At 40.8% G+C, this 18593-nt stretch overlaps 1 protein-coding gene across 2 annotated transcripts in view; it reads left to right on the top strand.

Annotated features, from left to right (window-relative positions):
• The first annotated feature begins 9696 nt into the window (after positions 1-9696).
• Positions 9697-18593, top strand: part of PTPRR (protein tyrosine phosphatase receptor type R) — a 148351-nt gene continuing 139454 nt past the window's right edge. For both annotated transcript variants that reach the window (XM_055712525.1, XM_055712523.1), the window contains exon 1: positions 9697-9824. In XM_055712525.1, the coding sequence (XP_055568500.1) occupies positions 9764-9824 (61 nt within the window). In that variant the 5' untranslated portion in view covers positions 9697-9763. The remainder of the gene's footprint in view (positions 9825-18593) is intronic.

Raw genomic sequence — 18593 nt, 5'->3', positions numbered from 1 at the left:
CTGACCTAGGATCGCATCCAAAAAAGACAGAGCCAGAACAGTGAGACTGTTATTTAGCCATTCTCAGCTGATTTAAAAGTATGTAAGACTTAGTAACAGAGTCTAAACAATGAGGTATTTGGCTTGGCTGTGCAAGCGTAAACAATGTTTCAATTGAAACCTTCCATATCAGATTATTTTCTCTCCAATTTGCATTTTAGAAATAACTTGGAATTGTACAGATTCCCAAGAATCAACAGCAAGTTGAAATCATTACACAGACAATGTCCTCTACAACCTGAGCCACTTCAAGCATTAGAGGCTATTTTTGCTCTCAGGGTACCAGCTGCTGGAGGATGAGTGATGCGCTTTGCCTGTGGCTTAGTTACTGTTTTCTGGTATCAAAATGTACAGAAAAATTACAGTATTGATTCACAGTTGGTTATTAGTAAATTTGTAATGTTAAATCATTCCAATCTTGTCAGGGTATTTTTCTCAGTTTGGAAAGGTATTTGTAATTATTTTCCTACCAGTGATGACTGGAGAACATAAAAATATGTATTTATGGGTTAGGTTTTAGGGGAATTACTTTCTGCTAGGAAGTGCTCTGGATAAATAAAGGAATTCCTCATCCTTTGTTAGTTAAGGATCAGTTTTAAAGTGTTAAAAGATAAAATACATTATCTGTAAACCGCTAAACATACTTTTTAAAGACTCAAGACCAAAATTTACAATTCTTCAGTTTTTAACACTGTTTCCTTTTATGCTGCAAGTTGGAAAGTGTACAAAAATCTTTGTGCTTTGTAGAAATTTGATTATAATTTGGAAGTGGTTTACATACTAATAAAGTATAAAATCAACTGTAAGTGGAAAAGTAACTGAGGCAGAGTTAGATCACCATTGTATGTGACTGGAAAGAACAAGACCTGTCTTGGAAGGCTGAAATAACTTTATTTTCAAGAAAATAAACCTTATGACATAGTTGAGTATCAGAAAGGTTCTAGACTAAAAAAAAAATTATTCTCTTTAGAAACAAAAGTAGTGACATATTAGAAGCAAAGGTGGACATAGCTTTGATTTGATGCCCCATGATGCAAACATGTCAAGAGTGGATTAGGGGTGGATGAAGACAATGAGTCTGTAGACAGTAAGAAGCCCATACTTCTGATCCGATGGGCTCCTCCTTTTCTGAAGTTATAGAAAAATGAGATTATAAAGCAAGTAGCAAAAGAAAGCATTTATCCTATTCTCAAGTTCACTGCAATTTTTGTAGTTTGTCCATTGGCTTATATAAATGAAGAAACAGCCAGATAAATGAAAATGAACGGTGAAATAAAAATGCTGCAATACACTGCTCGGCAATAGTGATTTTTCTTTTCATGAACGTTTCTGTAATATGATGACAAGACTGCATTGTCCTGTGAAAGAAAAAGTGGTAAAACATTGCCAAGAAATTAGATTGATATATCTATTTTGAAGTTCTTACCAGGACATTGATTGAAATCTATTTAAATTAAAATATTAGTCAGAATAGAGAATGTTAGAAAGACTTTTTATTTTTTATAAATAAGACTATTGAGATATATTTATATGGTTACTATTTTTTACAGCTCTCCAAATGAATTATTTTTATAAAACCACTTTTCAGACTTTGTAAGATTAAAAATTTTTATCCATTGCTCCTCTATAACCCTACAGGTTAGGTTGTCTGTGATAAACTACGTGGGCCTGCTCAGTCCTTAGCTGGAATGGCTGATCCACCTATAGACTAACTTTGTTATTTACAGTATGTTATGGTAAGACTTGCTGCTACTTGGAAGAAGTAGATATTCTGAACTCCATATGGCTAGACCACACTCAGTGATGCAGTCTTTGTTAAAGCCTTTCCACAAAAAGGATAAATAAAAAGAATTAAAATGAAATAGTTATTCCTTTTGTTTGTGCTCTCTTTTTAGTTTTTGTTTTCCTTTTTTATCAATTAAAAAGTCGGGGTTAGTAAGCACAATTATTTTCCTTGTCTTTAATTATTGTGTCCCCTAGGTGTTGGTGAGGGCATCCATGTGACTAGTAGAGCAGGACTGCAATCCCTAAATTGGCATTAAGAGAAACAATGACTAAATGCTGGCCTCTCATTTTTATTTCTCCAGATTATAAATTGCAGCGGGAAGTTTTGTTTATTTCTTTGTTTGGATAAAATTACTTGCTGCTCAGCAAATTAAAATGTTTTTTTCAACCCACAAAAAAATCTGGCATTCTTTTCCAAACTATAGTGTTTACTTAACTATCCACAGGCCTTCATGCTTCTATTGCCATCTCCTGTTTCCCTGACCACTTTTTGTATTGTCTTTTATATTTTCCCCCATGCACTACTGTACTTCAGTTTTTCCTTTTGCAATCACATGGCATTAGAGTATTTAATGCCTGTGCTGTCTCACGTTGCTAATATTTTCCTTTCCTGTTTCAATATTCCCCTCTGAGCATCTCCTTCACACTTGCAGAAGCAGGTACAGAAAGAAGTTCCCTATATTCCATTCTGCCACCCTATGACTTCCTGTGGCTAAGAATTGTAGTTACAAAAGTCCTCCTACCTTGGCAACGAAGCATGCACTTTTGTTCAGATGGAATGGCCCACAAGCATTCTACCCAGCAACCAGAACTGAAGCATATTCAGGGCAGATAGAATTTTGAGAGAATTTTGCTTCCAGCTGAAAACAGTCACCACCTCCAGAAACTCTCATGCACACACACTGAAAACGTTAGTTCTTATAGCTCTGTCAAATCTGGGACAAGATTTTATGGTAACAGCAATAGATACATCCTGATATCAGAATAGCTTTTAGTTTGGATCAAAAGCTTGGTTAGCGACATCTTTTTAATGAGCACCTCTTAAAATTTTCAAGTAGAGGTAAATTGGTTGGAAAAAAATTTAAGAAAGCTCTTTGAAAGAGATATGGAAAATTTCAGACCAAATCTTGAAGAAATTATAGGTCTTAGAAGCAACCAGAAAAGAAAAGCACCCTCCAGTAGAGGATGCCACGAAACCTTAGAGATTTAAAAACTGCAGATGTTCTGAAATTTTTATTTAACTGTTCTCTGACTCTCCCCTAAAGAATAAATTCTGGTTTATTTGTGAATCACAATAACACTTACAACTCTCAATACAGCTATGTATACTTCAGTACCTAGGCTGGCTAGCAAATTGTCATACTATCTTCATAATTCCTAAAAATACTTCCAAACCTGTAGCCTGTAGAGGAATTATAGAGGAATGAAGGCAGGTTAGTTAACAGTAATAATATGCTGCTGTGGGCTGGCTTCAGGGGCGATGGGTTGGCTGATGTGGATGATGTGCAGCTGTGGCTGGTTCCTGCTAAAGTAGTTAAATAGCTCTGAGGGGTATGGAAGAGGAGCCCTGGATGAAGAGAGACCTGGAAGAAGTGGAGAGAGAGGGGGAGTTTATTTTTAAAATGTGTGCACTAGACTTTTTATCTTTTTGATAATTCCTTTATTGCCCTGTTTACAATTAGATCTAATGTTAAACATTATTTAAATGTTATATTATATATCTTTAATATATTTGTACATATATTGTTTAAGCAAGATATGAATTTATTACAGGCTGCTGCTTTCCAGTTTATATTCTAAAGCAAGCAAACAAAACATCTGAAAGGTAATATTTCTAATAAAATGTGTGACTTCAGATTTAAGAGTGTGCTGCAAGCTCCTCAAACTGCACACAGGCCCATACTGTTCCAATTTATACCAATCTGTTGCTGTGAGACTGGTCTTCCTACCAAAATTGTATTAAGCAATATAACTATCATCTGCCTGATGTTGTTTATTCTTTTCTCCATCTTCTTCCCCAGAGGAAAACTGTTTGAGACAGATTTTAGAACAAATTATTATGTGTATTATGCTGTGGGTTTATGCTGCATAAAGGAAGGTTGATTTAACTTGGAATGAAAGTAAATAAGCTTTTGCTGTGGCTACCTGTGAAGTTTCATTCCATGGTCTTGACTGTTGGCTGAAGAAAAATTGTTTAGGCCATCCGTGAACTTCAGTAGGACTGTCTGTATGTATAATTAGCAGTGTGAGTAGAAAGGTGAAGATTTGATCCTTTAAAGCTGCCACTGAACTTAAAAAAAAAAAACCAAAAACAAAACCCACAAAAAACCCCATACCTCCCAAACCTAGAGATAGATAAACATAGGGTTTATCCAGAGATTTTATTGGGCCCAGCCTGTGAAGTCTTGGGGTGACTGGGTACCTTCTCTCTCAGCAAATGCATGTTTAACTTCAGCCTGACACGAAGAGATAACAGAGTCCTACCAATTATCTAAACTTTCTGGCTAGGGCAAGTACATTAAGATCTTTATGTTTACAGTATATCATGTGTCTAATCAAAAATTAATCCAATGATGCCCTAAAGCAAAATAATTGATGAAAAAATTCTTCTACCCACTGAATCTCTGAATAGTGCCAGGCTGAATATTAATTATACAAGATGTTTACTTGTTATTTGTTGAGGACAACTGCTCTGACTCCCATCCCCTAATGTTCCATGAATGTCAAGTCAATATTGACAGATGACAGTTTCCAGTTCATGTTCTTGTCATCCCGCCTAAGGTGCTGCAGTTCTTGATGCACTGGAACCTCCTCCTAGTTGCAAGTACATTTCAGAAACATGGTTTGAAAAGCCAATGGGCAGCCAAGTCAGGCAAATTCAAATTCATGAAAATCAAGTTTAGTTCTTATACAAGAAAACAGTGAATGTTAAACTAATCTCAGAAAGATGACTGGCAATTTGGTCTTGTTTACTTGTGTCATGGTCTAACCCCGGCTGGTAATTAATTACCACACAGCTGCTGGCTCACTCCCCCCTCACCCAGAGGGATGGGGAGGAGAGTTGGACAAGAATGTAAAACTCGAGGGCTAAGATAAGAACAATTTAATAGTTGAAATAGAATAAAAATGAAAGAACAATAATAACAATTATAATGAAACGGGGAAGGGAAAGATTAAAATCCAGAGGGAAAGGAAGAAAGGAACACATGGTGCACAGTGTAACTGCTCACCACCTGCCAACTGATGCCCAGCCAGTCCCTGAGCAGTGACCTGCCCACCCCAGCCAGCCCCCCAGGCTCTTTGACTAGTTCGGGTCAGCTGACCTGGCTGTGTCCCTTACCAATTCCTTGTGGCCCTCCAGCCTTTTTGCAAGCGAGGCCTGAGGAACTGAAAAGTCTCATCAAAAAGTCAAAGCCAAAGCACAGCACTTCACTAGCTCCTAAGAAGATAATTAACTCCATCCCAGCTGAAACCAGGACAACTTGGGCTAGGAGAAGAAAGTCAACTTTGCACAAAACTGCATATTCAATTAATAAGATTTTGACTGGTTTTTATTTTCTATTTCAAGGAGTGGCGAGCTTCTTGAAATATAACATCAAAGTAAACAGTCTGAGGCTAACACTGCAAATAGAGAAATGTCCAGATTCCCTCATCCTATCTGAACCTGAACTTACCCTAATGCTGTCATCTATGAATTAGATCAGAGTTTTGTATCAGAGATGCCTGAAGATTGATTCACTTGAGACAGAAGATTATTATTACTACTATTATTGTTATTATTATTATCATTTATTATTATCTCTACACAAATTTAGTTACTTCTGTGTTGAGAGGTTTGAATCTAGTGCATACGTTGTACTGTGCAACTTACTTTAAATCTCAAGCATAGCTGCAACATTTAGAGATGTGCTGTGTTGTTACTTGTAACCATGAGTAACTTGCCTTCCATATTTAAATGTATATTGGTATACACACACGTATTTGTGGGTTTTTTTACCAGTATTTAATAAGAGCATTTAATGAGTATTTAATATCATACTAAATTACTTTGACATAAAATAACTGACTATACAAATAAGTATAATTCAAGAGGTATATACCTAGCCTTGAGTAAAGGTCTTCTAAGGATAGTCTGAAACTTCTTTTTACATCTTTTTCTGTCTGTGTTGTAATTTAAAGTACCTGACTTTAGAAATCTTGACACTCCTGGTAGAACACTGGAGGGTGGTATCTTTACTACCCTCTGGTACGAATAGCATAAAAGAGACAAGAACTTGAAATCAGAGAAAATGTTGACATGGTACCTGGGCTGAATGAAATCAGAGTTGCCACTTGCTGTTGCAGATACTTGCTATGAATGGACCTGGACAGAGAGCCAAATCAGTGTGGCTAAATGCATTTGCAAGTACCCATGTCTTGCCCTCAGTACTGATCAGGGCCACACCAGCCTTTTACAGGTCTCATTCAGTACTTTAGGTGCTCTCACTGGGGATTAACAGTTGTCTGTCTTGTCTCTTTTAAACAGGCAGCTTTTGGTCAGGTATCCCTTAATCCATTTGAACCCTTCCAAACAGCCTCACCAAATAGGAGTGAATTGTTTCCACTTGAGCTATAGTCAACTTCTTTAGAAAAAAAAAATTAAAATTATATAAACATTATAACATGGTCTTGCCAAAATCTGCATAATAGTCTTGAAGTCTCAGATCTACACACATAGTCACAAATTACTTGGCTCAGAGAGTAAAATACCCTTGCATCTTCTTTCTCTTTTGCTATGAAAGTTTTTGCTGTGTCTCAGCTAAGTCAGTGACAGTTTTTCATGTCTGTATTGGAGATTCTGCCAAAAATACACTGGAAAGTCTCAGACCACTTTAGAAGGCTGTAATCCTATAATGACAATACTCATTGAGGAATATGATATATTTTCATTGGTACTATAATGATTTTGCCCACAGGCAATTTCTCAGGACACAAGCTCCTTCCTGACACTTCTCCTGTAGCAGTTACCTTTCCGCACTGTGTTAAAAGCACCCCTCTTCCCATCCTAGCAATATAATTTAGCGTGAGATCTAATCGTACATATCATGAGCTTTCCTCTGCTGAGATCACTTTATACACACACATGCACACACCAAAAAGTAGTTATTTTTCTGATTTGCATTCATCTTTCCAAAGAATCCTTTGATCTATGCATATAACCTCCTCTTCACCCCTCCTCCTCCTCCAACCTGCTTTCATTTATTACTACACAGTGCTTCAGTCTTCCCTTGTCAAGGGACAACAGATATGAGCATCCATATTATTAGTCTCAGACAAAAGTGTGATTCTCTCTTCTTCAGGTATATTCTGTGCTTACCAATCTATGCTAATTGCTGCCCTGTTAAACTGAAGACTGGTTTTCAATTTGGCTTTCATTGTTTTAGCTTCCTCTTAAAGCAATTTGTCAATGGAAGTAGAGTGCTAAATGATTCCCAGACAAGGAAGATGTCCTAGTCAGCATGACAGAGCAGGGAAACAGCAAGAACTCCCAACACTTGGACTAGTCTCTGTTAACTGTAACCGATATTGAGTGACTTCTCAGCAGCATACTCAGTCTGTCACATCGTAAGAGAAGAAGGTACTATGGAAAAAACATTGAAAAGAATTAGTAATATCCCATACTATTTACCTCACAAATATTGGTAACACTCAGCATTCAGCTGAACACTTAATTCAGCTCTCAACATAATACACTATATTAGAGTAAGTCACACACCAGTGATCTCCACTGTGTTAATATTATGTTCTATATTTGGAAATAAAAAAATAAATAAAAAATCAGTGATGCTAGAGAATTCAAGCTGATGCAACATGTGTTAGCTCGCTTTCTGTGTAACAGCTTCCCACTCCACAGTAATGCTTCCATTTTGCATTGACAAGACTGCCTTTGAAAAGGATGCATTGATATAAAATTCAGCGAATTATTTAGCCTTAGCTTCCCGTTGAATTCATCTTAAGTATGAGTTGGAAGCCTAAAAGTTTTCTTGGATGTGGGCTCAAAACCGTATCTCAAGACATTTTCCGAGTGGAAAACAATTTTCTTACCAGAGTAGTGGTGAGTCATTTGGTCTTTGCGCCTTAGGGCTCTGCAAGTGAGGTGAGTAGCTATTGCTACAGTGCTCAATCATATGAAACCACAGCTGCCTCATCTGTAACCACATGGGCACAAATCAATACCATTAGCTTCAGTGGAGTTATCCTATTGACATATTTGACCCTAAATCCTTACCTAGAACACACAAAGGCGATGACTTGTTGACAGTAACAAAACATCAGAGGACTGTAAGTAAATTTTTCTTTTGTCTTTCTCCAGAAGTTGGCTAAATCGTAATTTGCACTGCACCACTCACTGAGGGAAGTAAGTACAGTGCCCTACTTGTTTTTCCTATATGTCCTGGGCACATTGGAACTGTAGTTGTGGGGACACAAGTGGGGTGCATCGCATGGATAGACTTCTTTTAGCTTTCATTTCTAGTAGTCAGAACTAATAAGATTAAACTGGAACAGGATGTGCTGCAATTTGTGTATACCCACAGCAAATTATCATCTCAGTAGAGGAAGCAGCAGAAATCTCACTACTTAGCAGGGCATCTGAGGCACAATACCTACAAGAGATATTACTGAGATGACAGGGCTCAAATACCACTCCTTGTTCAAAAATCCCCTTGATCATTTTAATTCCCCATATTGGGCAGAGCTCAAGATCAAGTGCTGTCTTCCAGCCTAAGCCTTTTTTCATTTATGCTGCTGTCAAGCGAACGACCTGGCTGTATGTATGTGAACAGCCGTGTGGGGGCTGGCAAAGGAAGCTCATTTGCATACATACAGTCACACATGCAGTTGCATCTAGATATCAGGCCCAGTGCAGCCCTTCCCATCTTTATGTGAAGATTTCCACAAAGGTTCATTCAAAGCCAGTTAGAAGCATGCAAGCTCTGTTAATCTCCTTTGTTATTTTCTACTTAGGATGCATCATTTCAGCTGCAGGCCTGATGGTGCGTGTACGCTGCTTGCCACATCCTGCAATAGGCTGTAGATGGATCACTTGCCGGGTGACCCATCTGCTGCTTCCCCTCAAGGTTAGCCTTCAGTGACCCTTTTGATCAATTAAGCTCAACTTTAGAAAACGATCTTGTTACAGTTCTGTTTCACATCTGGCCTCTTTATGTGGGTCGCTGATACCCATGCAATCCAATTGCTAAGTGTCTCCCGAGTACGTGTTGCATCAGCCTGGTCTGAACCACTTGCCAGAGTTCAGCAGGTCTCAAGCAAACGTTACTTTACTCCTGTATCAGCCATGACTTCCATCACACAATTTCCGCTAACTGCTTATTTTACAACACAAGGCGTTTCGCAGTATATCGAAGGGGAGGATCGGCTCCACTGCACACACAAAACCACACCTCGCCGTGGCCCTCCCAGACATGCCACATCTACCGGGACGAGCCTCACCAGCGCTGCGGTACCGGGGAACCGCAAACCCCACCGCTCCGCGGCCCGGCGAGCCCCGACCGCTGCTTCAGCAGGGCGCTGAGGGAGAAGCCGCCCCCCTCGCTGCCGCCTCCTGCCCGTAGTGCGGCTGGAACGGGAGGTCTCTCCCTTCCACAAGCCCGTCTCCCGGCGGCGAGCGGGCGATCTTCCACCCACCCCCAGCCGTCGCCGCTTCCCGCCGCCCCGACTCGCCCCTCGCCTCAGGCGGCGCCGCGGCGGCAGGTCAGGGCAGCCGCCCGCCCGTGCGGCGCTGCGCATGCGCAGCCCGCTCCCAGGCATGCTCACTGGCGGGGGCGGGGGGAGCGGGACGCGGCGGCGCGGCGCTGCCCGGCTCGGCTCGGCTCGGCTCGGCTCGGCTCGGCTCGGCTCGGCTCGGCTCGGCTCGGCTCCCCTCAGCGCGGCTCGCACCATGCGGCGGGCGGCCGCGTGCCTCCGGGCGCTGTGCCTCCTGCTCCACCTCCGCGCCGCAGGTGAGGGGGGCGGCCGGGGCCGGGCGGCGGGGCGGGGCGGGGCGGGCGGCGGGCACCCGCCGGCGCACCTGTTGTGGCTGTGGCGGGGGGGCGGCCCCGCGGGGGCTCGGCGCGCGCCGGGGTGACGGCCGCCGGCCCCGGCCGGGCAGCGGCGGGCGGCGCGAGCGCCTTTCAGCACCGCGGACAGCGGGCGGCGGCGGGGCGGGCGGCGGGCGAGCCCCGCGCCCCGCGGAGCGGCCCCCCCACCCCGGCCCCGGATCGCGGCGACCCGGCCGGCGGCTGGGGCAGCGCGAGCAAATCCCGCCTCTCGGTCCCTCTTTCTCCTGCTTAACATTTGGTGGCTTTTTAAACCGCCGGGCGGGCGGAGGGCTCGCGGCAGCAGGGTTTCGCAGGGGGAATTGCGGCTGCGGCGGCGGGCGCTGGGCTGCGCGGTGCGGTGCGGCGGGGGGCACGCACCCGCTGCTTGGCTGGCAGCGCGCGTGCTGCCTCACAGGTGCGGGGGGCCGCCAGCGCCGGCGCCAAGTTCCGCCGCCGGTTGCATTCTGATAGTCGTGGCTTGTATTTCTGGCGTAAACCACGTCATGAAAAACGGGGTGTTTGTTCAGGGTCTCTCTCTCTCTCCCCTGTGTGGACTTAAGCATATATACTCTTGGGAAGGAAATAAATCTCGGGTGACCGTATAATCGAGTTAAGTTCTCAATCGGTAGAGCCGAAGAGTTTCTTTGTTTCATCATTTACGGCAAGCTGCTTCTGAAGTAGCAAATGGCTGTTGCACCCTGCTTGTAACTTCACTGAAGTTTAATTGAGAGCAACAACTAAATGCACAGGTAATAATTCTTCCGCTCCCGGGAATGTTGTTTTCAGGAGAGATTTTTAAGAGACAACTAATTTGCATCATCTTACTGCAGAATCATTGAAAGTAAGAATTGGACTTCGTGTTTCTCTTAATATGGAAGCAGCGCACAGACATGTATTCCATCCCCGCATCCCCCACCCCCCCCAAATAAGCTGTGTTATGAAAATAGTTGTTTGTACATCAGGAAGTGGGCGCTGCATTCTGTTGTCAGGAGAAGTGGTTTGCCTCTGTTATATTTTATTGCCCTGGAATATTAAGCTACTCTTCATAAAATCTCAGGAGCCTCTTTCCTTTATAACTGTAGTTAGGAAGCTCACGCTGTTATGCCTTATACTTGTATGTGCAAGGGGTTATCGACTGAAAGCTAGGGAGCATTCCGTGATCCATTTTAACAAAAGCCTTAAGCTGCTTTTAGATAGTTCTTTTACAACATGTATTAAAACGATCACCTGTGCAAAATTAGTGTACATGCCTTCTAATCTCAATATATCATCTATTAATAGTGCACTTCACATTAGTTTCGATGCTTCGTCCTTCCACCCTACTAATGGGAACTGGGTCTATACCCTGCCAGTAAGCCATTTACTTTCCTTACCAAGTTTTTCATTAATGTGCTGGGAATGCTTGCAAACAAAGCTTGCCCTTTATTATGAAAGTGTCTCTAATAATGAGAAAAAGGGAGGAAAATATATGTTTATATGGTATTACTTTGTTCCCTGGGCAATCTTGGAAAATAATTGTTTCAGTGAAGGCAGCACAGGATGGACAGGGGCTGAATTCACCCTTTGTGTATTGGGCACAGCTCCAGTTGGGTGCAACAACTGTGCTTCCTCTAAGGCAGGGCTGGACATAACTTGCTCTGTTGGAAGTCATTGAAGATGTCACAATAATGAAATAAAACAGCAAGCTTAAACTGTTAAGATTTCTGTATTTCATCTGATGCAAGTAGAGAATTTCATCTTACACAGGCTACCACTATGGACATCTTTTATGTATAGCCTAAACTTATGAATTATGTGAATTATTGACAGTGATTTTGCAGCCTTGGTTCATGTGGAATCACAAAATGCATTCCACTTGCCACTAGTGCTACATCACAAATGATATCCCAAATGTAATTTTTTTTTGTAATGTGGTGGAAACTGCTTGGCTTTTTTGTTCTGAGGCTGAATTTATATGAGACATGTTTCTCGGGAATGCTACAGACACTGTCAGCAGACATTAACAAAATCTCCCTTGATATCAGTTGGTGATAATAGATTTTAGAGAAAACATAAGTCTGCATTGACTTGAGCTAATGCCACAGCAAAAAGGATTCATTCTCTAATGTATTTAAATAGTGCTTTGTAATGAAAAGGCAATGAATGTCATATAGGAAATCTGGTTTCCTATGGAAGGATGATTCTACTACTATTGTGTTACAATAGCCACATATGTATTCACACAAAAAATGGAAAATATTCTTGTCAAAAATATGATCAGAAATATTCCTGTGCTTAAAAAGGTACTGCCTACTAAGTTGATTCAGATACTGATTCCCATAAAGCACGACAGCTGTGTAAACAGAAAATTAAATCTAGTTGTGCTGTTGGTATACCCTTATATTGTTTTCTGAAATCGAAGACACTTGTGTGTGCATCTCTGAAAACAGAATTCGTCCCTTCTGCTGAGTGCAGCAGGTGAAGTAATCAACCTGTATAGAGCTTGCTGTTGGATGAAGACCTAAACCTCTAGTGACTGATTACAGGTCAACATGAACTTTCAACTTACGTTATGCATTGCATGAAAGAGTGCATGACAGCCAGTTTATACTCTTTTTTTTTAGTTAGTATGATCTAATACATGTTCTTGAATTAAAACCTAATGTCTCCCAAGATGACTAGGGAAGCATTGTTTCCTTGTAAAAGAATGGCAGGTGGTAGCAAAAACACAAAGTGATGCATTAGACTAACTTGTAATTAGAGAGCTATTTGAGTCATCCAGATTACTCAACTAATTAACTATTTCACCTCATTTTCTTCTTTACCACATTTCATGAACAGAATTAAAATATATGATTAATTAAATATCCAGTCACAGGAAAGAAGCTTGGAAAATCAACTAAGCTAGAAAAAACCTTAGTTAATAATCACCGTATCAACCCACCACCTGCCTTGTATTAAAAATCGCTAACAGAACATTTTTGTAGAATTTGCTTTTAAGATGAACAAAGCGTGGTCCTGGAAAAGCAAGAAGTTGACAACTGAAGGTTTGGTTAGGTCATTAAGCCATGGTTTCTTGAGCAAAGGCCTTACACTAGCTTGCTATGGGCTTCTATTACCTCATGTTATTATTTTCATCAGTAAAGAGGTACATCAACAACCTTAAGTCAGTATAGACCAATAGCTCCCTACTAGCCTTTTCAGAGAGGAAGCATGTAGATCCTTGTCTCACCCTCAACCCCCAAGCCCGTCAGCGGAATCAGGTAAATAGTAGGTAGGAAATAGCGGCACTTTATCTTCTTGGGGCAATGCTGGAGTAACATGAGGATTGCTTATATCAAGACGGAAATTCTTTGACCATGAACTAAAACTCCTTTGGGTAGAATTCACTAGGTGTAGAAACATATGTTATGAAAATATGTGTGTGTATATATATATATGTATGTTGTGTGTACATATATGACATACATATTTATATGTTTATGTATTTATATTTATGACTGGTTCTCAGTTAATTGTTACCAAAGTCCCCAGGTGAATGTACTAAGTTCTGCTGAGCAGAGACTAGTACTTCAGCATTCCTGGTCAAACATACACTGTGTGGTATTCTCAAGGTTGGAAATTACTTGAGTGGACTGTGGTTTCTACTTAAGTGTTGGGGGGCCTGTTCCCTATAAAATGCACAAGCTCTGTCGCAAAAATAAGAAAATCTGGGGACTGTATTTCTGGGGTTGAGGTGAGATCTGCACAAAATGCATTTGCAATCAGATCCATTTCAGTAACCTCATACTAATGAGTGAATAATGCTACTTTCTAAATACATTTAGAGTGAATGTGAAGGAGATATTGATTTTAAAAATGTATTGGAATTCTGCTTCATTACACTAACATAACCTAAATGAAGCTGGTACTTATAATTGCCTTCTTTAGAAACATATTGCTGGCCATGAGTGGGTGTTTTTACTAGAATAGACATTTGTGCCTTTTATTAGTAGACTCATGGATAATCAGAGGGTAGTCATCTGCCTCTTTAAAGGTTCTGTTGGGGAGAAATAGTTTTATAATTCAGTATCTGACTTCATATTTTTAAGGAAGTATTTAGTTGGAATAGAGACTCTTGTCATGTTTTTACATGTGGAAATTCTTGCTATTCATAATTATGAAAGACATCGTCTTCTATGATAGGTTCATGTTCAGTGCATCCGTTAGGAAATTACTGAGATTTGTGATCTTGAAATCCCTCCCTAATTTCATTTGTTGTATTACGAGAAGACTGAAACATCTTAGACAGCAAAGGCTGGTTCCAGCATCTCTGGAGAGTGAAGCAGGAAACTTGTTGAAAAAATATGAATTGGGCTCTTGGAGGAGTGTGTCGCTCTAGAAGGAGGCTAATGAGATAGCAGTGGGTGGTCATGTTTGGTGGTGGTCCCCTGCCACAGGGATGTTGTGAGGCTTGATGTGGGGAACTAGAAGGAGGGGTAGGGCTCTTACTCCATGAAGCAGTCATTGTTCTGTGGGATTTTCGGCATGCCTTTGGGGTAAGCACTTGGAGAAGCTTAATAAGATCTGTTCAGAAATCCTCAGTGTGATTTCCTAGAGCAGTGTTACTGCAAAAAACCACCCAGCCAAAAATTTGAGACTGAACTTGACTCCCCTTCATACCAGCTACTGATTCCCATGGAGATATTATGTATTTCGTAGAGTTACTATATATTTACATCCGTGTTATGCATAGCAGAAATTAGCCTCAACCTTCACTTGGAAAATGACAGTAAACACAAAATTAGCAAATTGATGCAGCACTTTCTCACACCTTCTGAGAAAAAAAAGTCTGATGTGAGACTATACATTAGTATAGATGGATTTGGTACATTAGTGCCAGGGCATAAGTATGGCAGAATACTTAAGTGCCTTTGGGACCAATGTCTCATCTCTTAATTCCCATGAGTAGACCTAGTGAAATCAATGGTCTGTGGTATCCAGTTTCATTATTGACATATCTGGCAGCAGGCCCATAAAATGAGATGCAAAGCGTCTTTTTGAAGAAACATACCACTTGTGCTGAATTCAAATTCATGTAACTGTGGATATTTTTGGCCAGGGCATATTTTTTTTCCCTACTGAAAAGGATAAATTCAGCAAAAATGAATTTGCAGTTGTCTCTATTTTCAGTGGATTGTTTATTAGAAAAGGAAAAAAATTCCTTGCAATCATCACTCCCCCACCCACCTTGTGTGTACTTCCTCCCTCTCTTGGGGGTGCTCTCACATGCTCACATGTGTGTGCATGTGCTTGTTGCTCTCACATGCACAAACACACATAGAAAAATGAACAGTATATACATGCAAACATTTTGTATTAATTGATTTTGTGTCAATTTTTTGTTTTGGTCAAAAGTTCTGAACATTTTGTTTAAGGGGAAATCAAACTATTTTTCCAGTTTTTTACAGTTGTCTTGTTCTATGCTTGCTTAGCTCTGGTGTAGGTTACTTGCTCTGAATTTTGACATGTCATGGGCACTGTGCTGCAAAAGGGCTGGCCTTTTGATGACTGGACCTAGCTAGGAAAGTGTAGAGCCTTTCCACTGGAACAGGCTGCCCAGAGAGGTTGAGTCTCCTTCTCTGGAGACATTCAAACCCTGCCTGGACACGACTGTGCAACCTGCTGTAGGTGAACCTGCTGTAGCAGGGGGTTGGACTAGATGATCTCCAGAGGTCCCTTCCAACCCTGACCATCTTGTGATTCTGTGTGTGATTCTATGAAGGACTGTGACCTTGTAGCCATGTAGTATGGCGCTGCCATTGCCAGTGACAAAGCCATAAGCTTTGTGCCGAGTTTGCAAGGCCTCATGACTGGGGCTTATCAGACCTGCTGTGCCCAGTCTTCCCTTGTCCTGCCTGTTTTACTCGGTTTAGCTCTGTCAGCAGTTTCTCTAATTGACCAAGCATCTATAGCTGTTCAAATCTTTTTTATTTTTTCATGGTACAACTCTACTTTATACAGGTAGCAGTAATACAGGTTTGGTAGAACAGCAGAGGCACTGAGTGCAGAGGCATGGGATGCAGCATGGAGTGCAGGTGTGGGGTGTTAAGAGATGGGGCACAGGCTGGGCACTGAAGACCCCGTGCTATAAAAAGCTCAGTAATAGGTAAAAATGCAGACCTGGAGCTTGAGAAAACTGGTTTTAGGGGTTAACAAAGAGAGCAAAGAAATAGTATCTAGCATGCGTACTTCGCACCTTTTATAGTAAATTTAAATGTAACCTGGAGCTGCAGACCAATTGAAGAAAGAAAAAGGTGTAAATGCCTGTTAGCAAACAAATATATATACGTATGGCCCTAAGAGGAAGGAAGAAGAGAGGAGGAAGAAGAATCCACCAGCACAAACATCATATTCCTTCTGGCAAAGGACTCCAGGTGCTGAAAACTCCTAACATTGCCCCATTGCCAACACTAGTGTGAAAACGCTGACCTTAGGACCCAGAGAAGCAGAGTGTGGGTGTGGGTGTGTGAACCTTACATTCAGCGAAAGGGATAGATAATTTTAATTGCATTATTGCTATTATTGTGACTTTTCCTGTATTATTATTCTTTGTTTTCTATAAAAGTTAGATCTAGACTAACAGTGCTGCTTGAATTAGATTAAGATTGTAATTATGCTAACAATAAACTCTCAGCTTTGCTTACATGTGTAAGGTGAGCTTCATCTTTGTTCAAGAGCAAAGCTTTGAATGTAATAGAGCTGAGAAATTCTAGCTGAAGGAGGGTGTGAGAAGCTACGCAGGAGTATGCCTGATGAAAGTTCATTAGGTCTAGCAGCCTACTTTGGGTGAGGAATAGCTTCATTTGTATTGCTCTAATGGGTTTTGTCTGAAGAGGAAGCTGTGTTGTGAAGGAAGGATCTGATCAGGCTTTGTGTTTTGACATTATTCTTTGAATGATGGAAACAGTCACAAGCCTGCAAGTCCCTCTGCTACAAGGGCTGTGGTATGTATGAAAGTATTTTCTCAGATGAATTCTTTTGCCAGTTCCAAAACTTCCAACATGTTGCTTCATGTACGTGCTATCAAACCAGCAAGTGGATTAATATTTTTCACCTTTCGGGTTTGCCTGATTTGCCTCACAAAAGCACTTTTGAAAGTATGCTCTGTTATCCAGCTAATGTTGAAGTCATATTCTAGCCACTGTTTAACTGCATTTTATTGGTAGTGATTTTTGGTCCACCTTGCTAAAGATGAACAGTAGTTTGTGTTTAGCTAAAACTGCATAGCCTATCCTAATGAGATTTAGATTTGATTGATGTACTACTATGCTGACAGTAAGACATATTTTTAACTAGTCAGTACAGATGCAAGGCATATTGCCACCAGAGAGCTTTTCTTTTCATTTGTGCTTTCAACTTCCTGTAAAACATTTTTATTTCCCACCAGATATGTTGATTCCTCTGATGTGTTTTGGTTGTTTTTTTTTTTTTTCTTCCAGTAAGACAGATGAAAAAGGTATAAAAGCAATACATTTTGTATCTTTTAAAGTCACAGCCAAAGGAAGATCCTGTTGCTTGCGTCAGAAGGCTGCCCTCACAGCCCAGAGAAGACAGAAATCTTTTAAACCTATAGTAGTGTTTATCCTGTGTCTAGTAATTACCAGTAGTGAGCACTTCCCTTAGCATCTTTGTCATCAGGACTCCTGAGAGTTAGAGCCATGCTCAGGAATGGCTAGCATGACATTAAGCATTTTAGCATTCCCCTTTCTCTGGGCCAGCATTTATTTGGCCCTTCTATGGACAAGAGAGAACTGCGAATTCTGCTCTGCAGGGTGTGAGTCTGTTTCCATTTCAATGGACTAAAAAGAGGCAGGCAATGAATCTGTTAGAACATTGGCATTATTGGAGAGGATTGATCAATGGTCTGCATAAGTACATTGACCTGCCTCTCACAGTGACCCTGGGTGCCTGTTCAAGAAGAGGTGAACCACTGTGCAAGAGGTGATAAAGACCATGCCTGGCCAAAGTCTGAGGCTGGTTTACAGGGTGTGAAGAAAGGTTGTATAGGACAAAGAGCATCTTTCAGAATGGTGAGCTGAACAGAAAGGAAAAAAGCATGGGGGACCTGAGGGTATGAAATTTAATTACCAAAGTTTAGCAGGTCTTTTTAGTGAAAATGTGAAATTATTTGGCAACAGCATTAAGTATTGTAACTCAAATGAAATTTGAATTAAATATATCTTTGAAACCAATCAGTCAAGTTTCAGCATGTTTTTCTCTTATGAAATGACTCTACATTTTCTGTCTTTTTTCCTCCAATTTCCAGCTTGTTAGCGTGAAAATCTCAAGCAGTGTAATATACTAAGATACCTGTAACTATAAACAGACTTCAGTGTTATTATAAAGCTAGTTACAGTATTGAGTTTTAAAGCATATGCACTATGTGTCTATATTCATTTGTGCATTTTACTTACTAATTGGGTCTAGCACAGCAGTTCTGTGGATGGATTTGGGGTGACTGCACTTCTTAGAAGCAGTAAATATACAGTATACCTCTCATTACAGATAATGGGAATGTTCAGGAACTTGCCTTGTTATGAATCTAATTTGTTCAGATTAAAACAAATAACAGACTTAAGACAATGACCTCAAATTGTTTTTCCAGACACACACTAAGACTTTAGACACCATTATCTTGGTCCTATCAGTTTTACAAAAGAATCTTATGTC

Source organism: Falco cherrug, chromosome 5, assembly GCF_023634085.1.
Source record: "Falco cherrug isolate bFalChe1 chromosome 5, bFalChe1.pri, whole genome shotgun sequence".
NCBI classification, from domain to species: Eukaryota; Metazoa; Chordata; class Aves; order Falconiformes; family Falconidae; genus Falco; species Falco cherrug.
The sequence above is the reverse complement of the archived record's forward strand: the minus strand, read 5'-3'. Positions and strand labels throughout refer to the sequence as shown.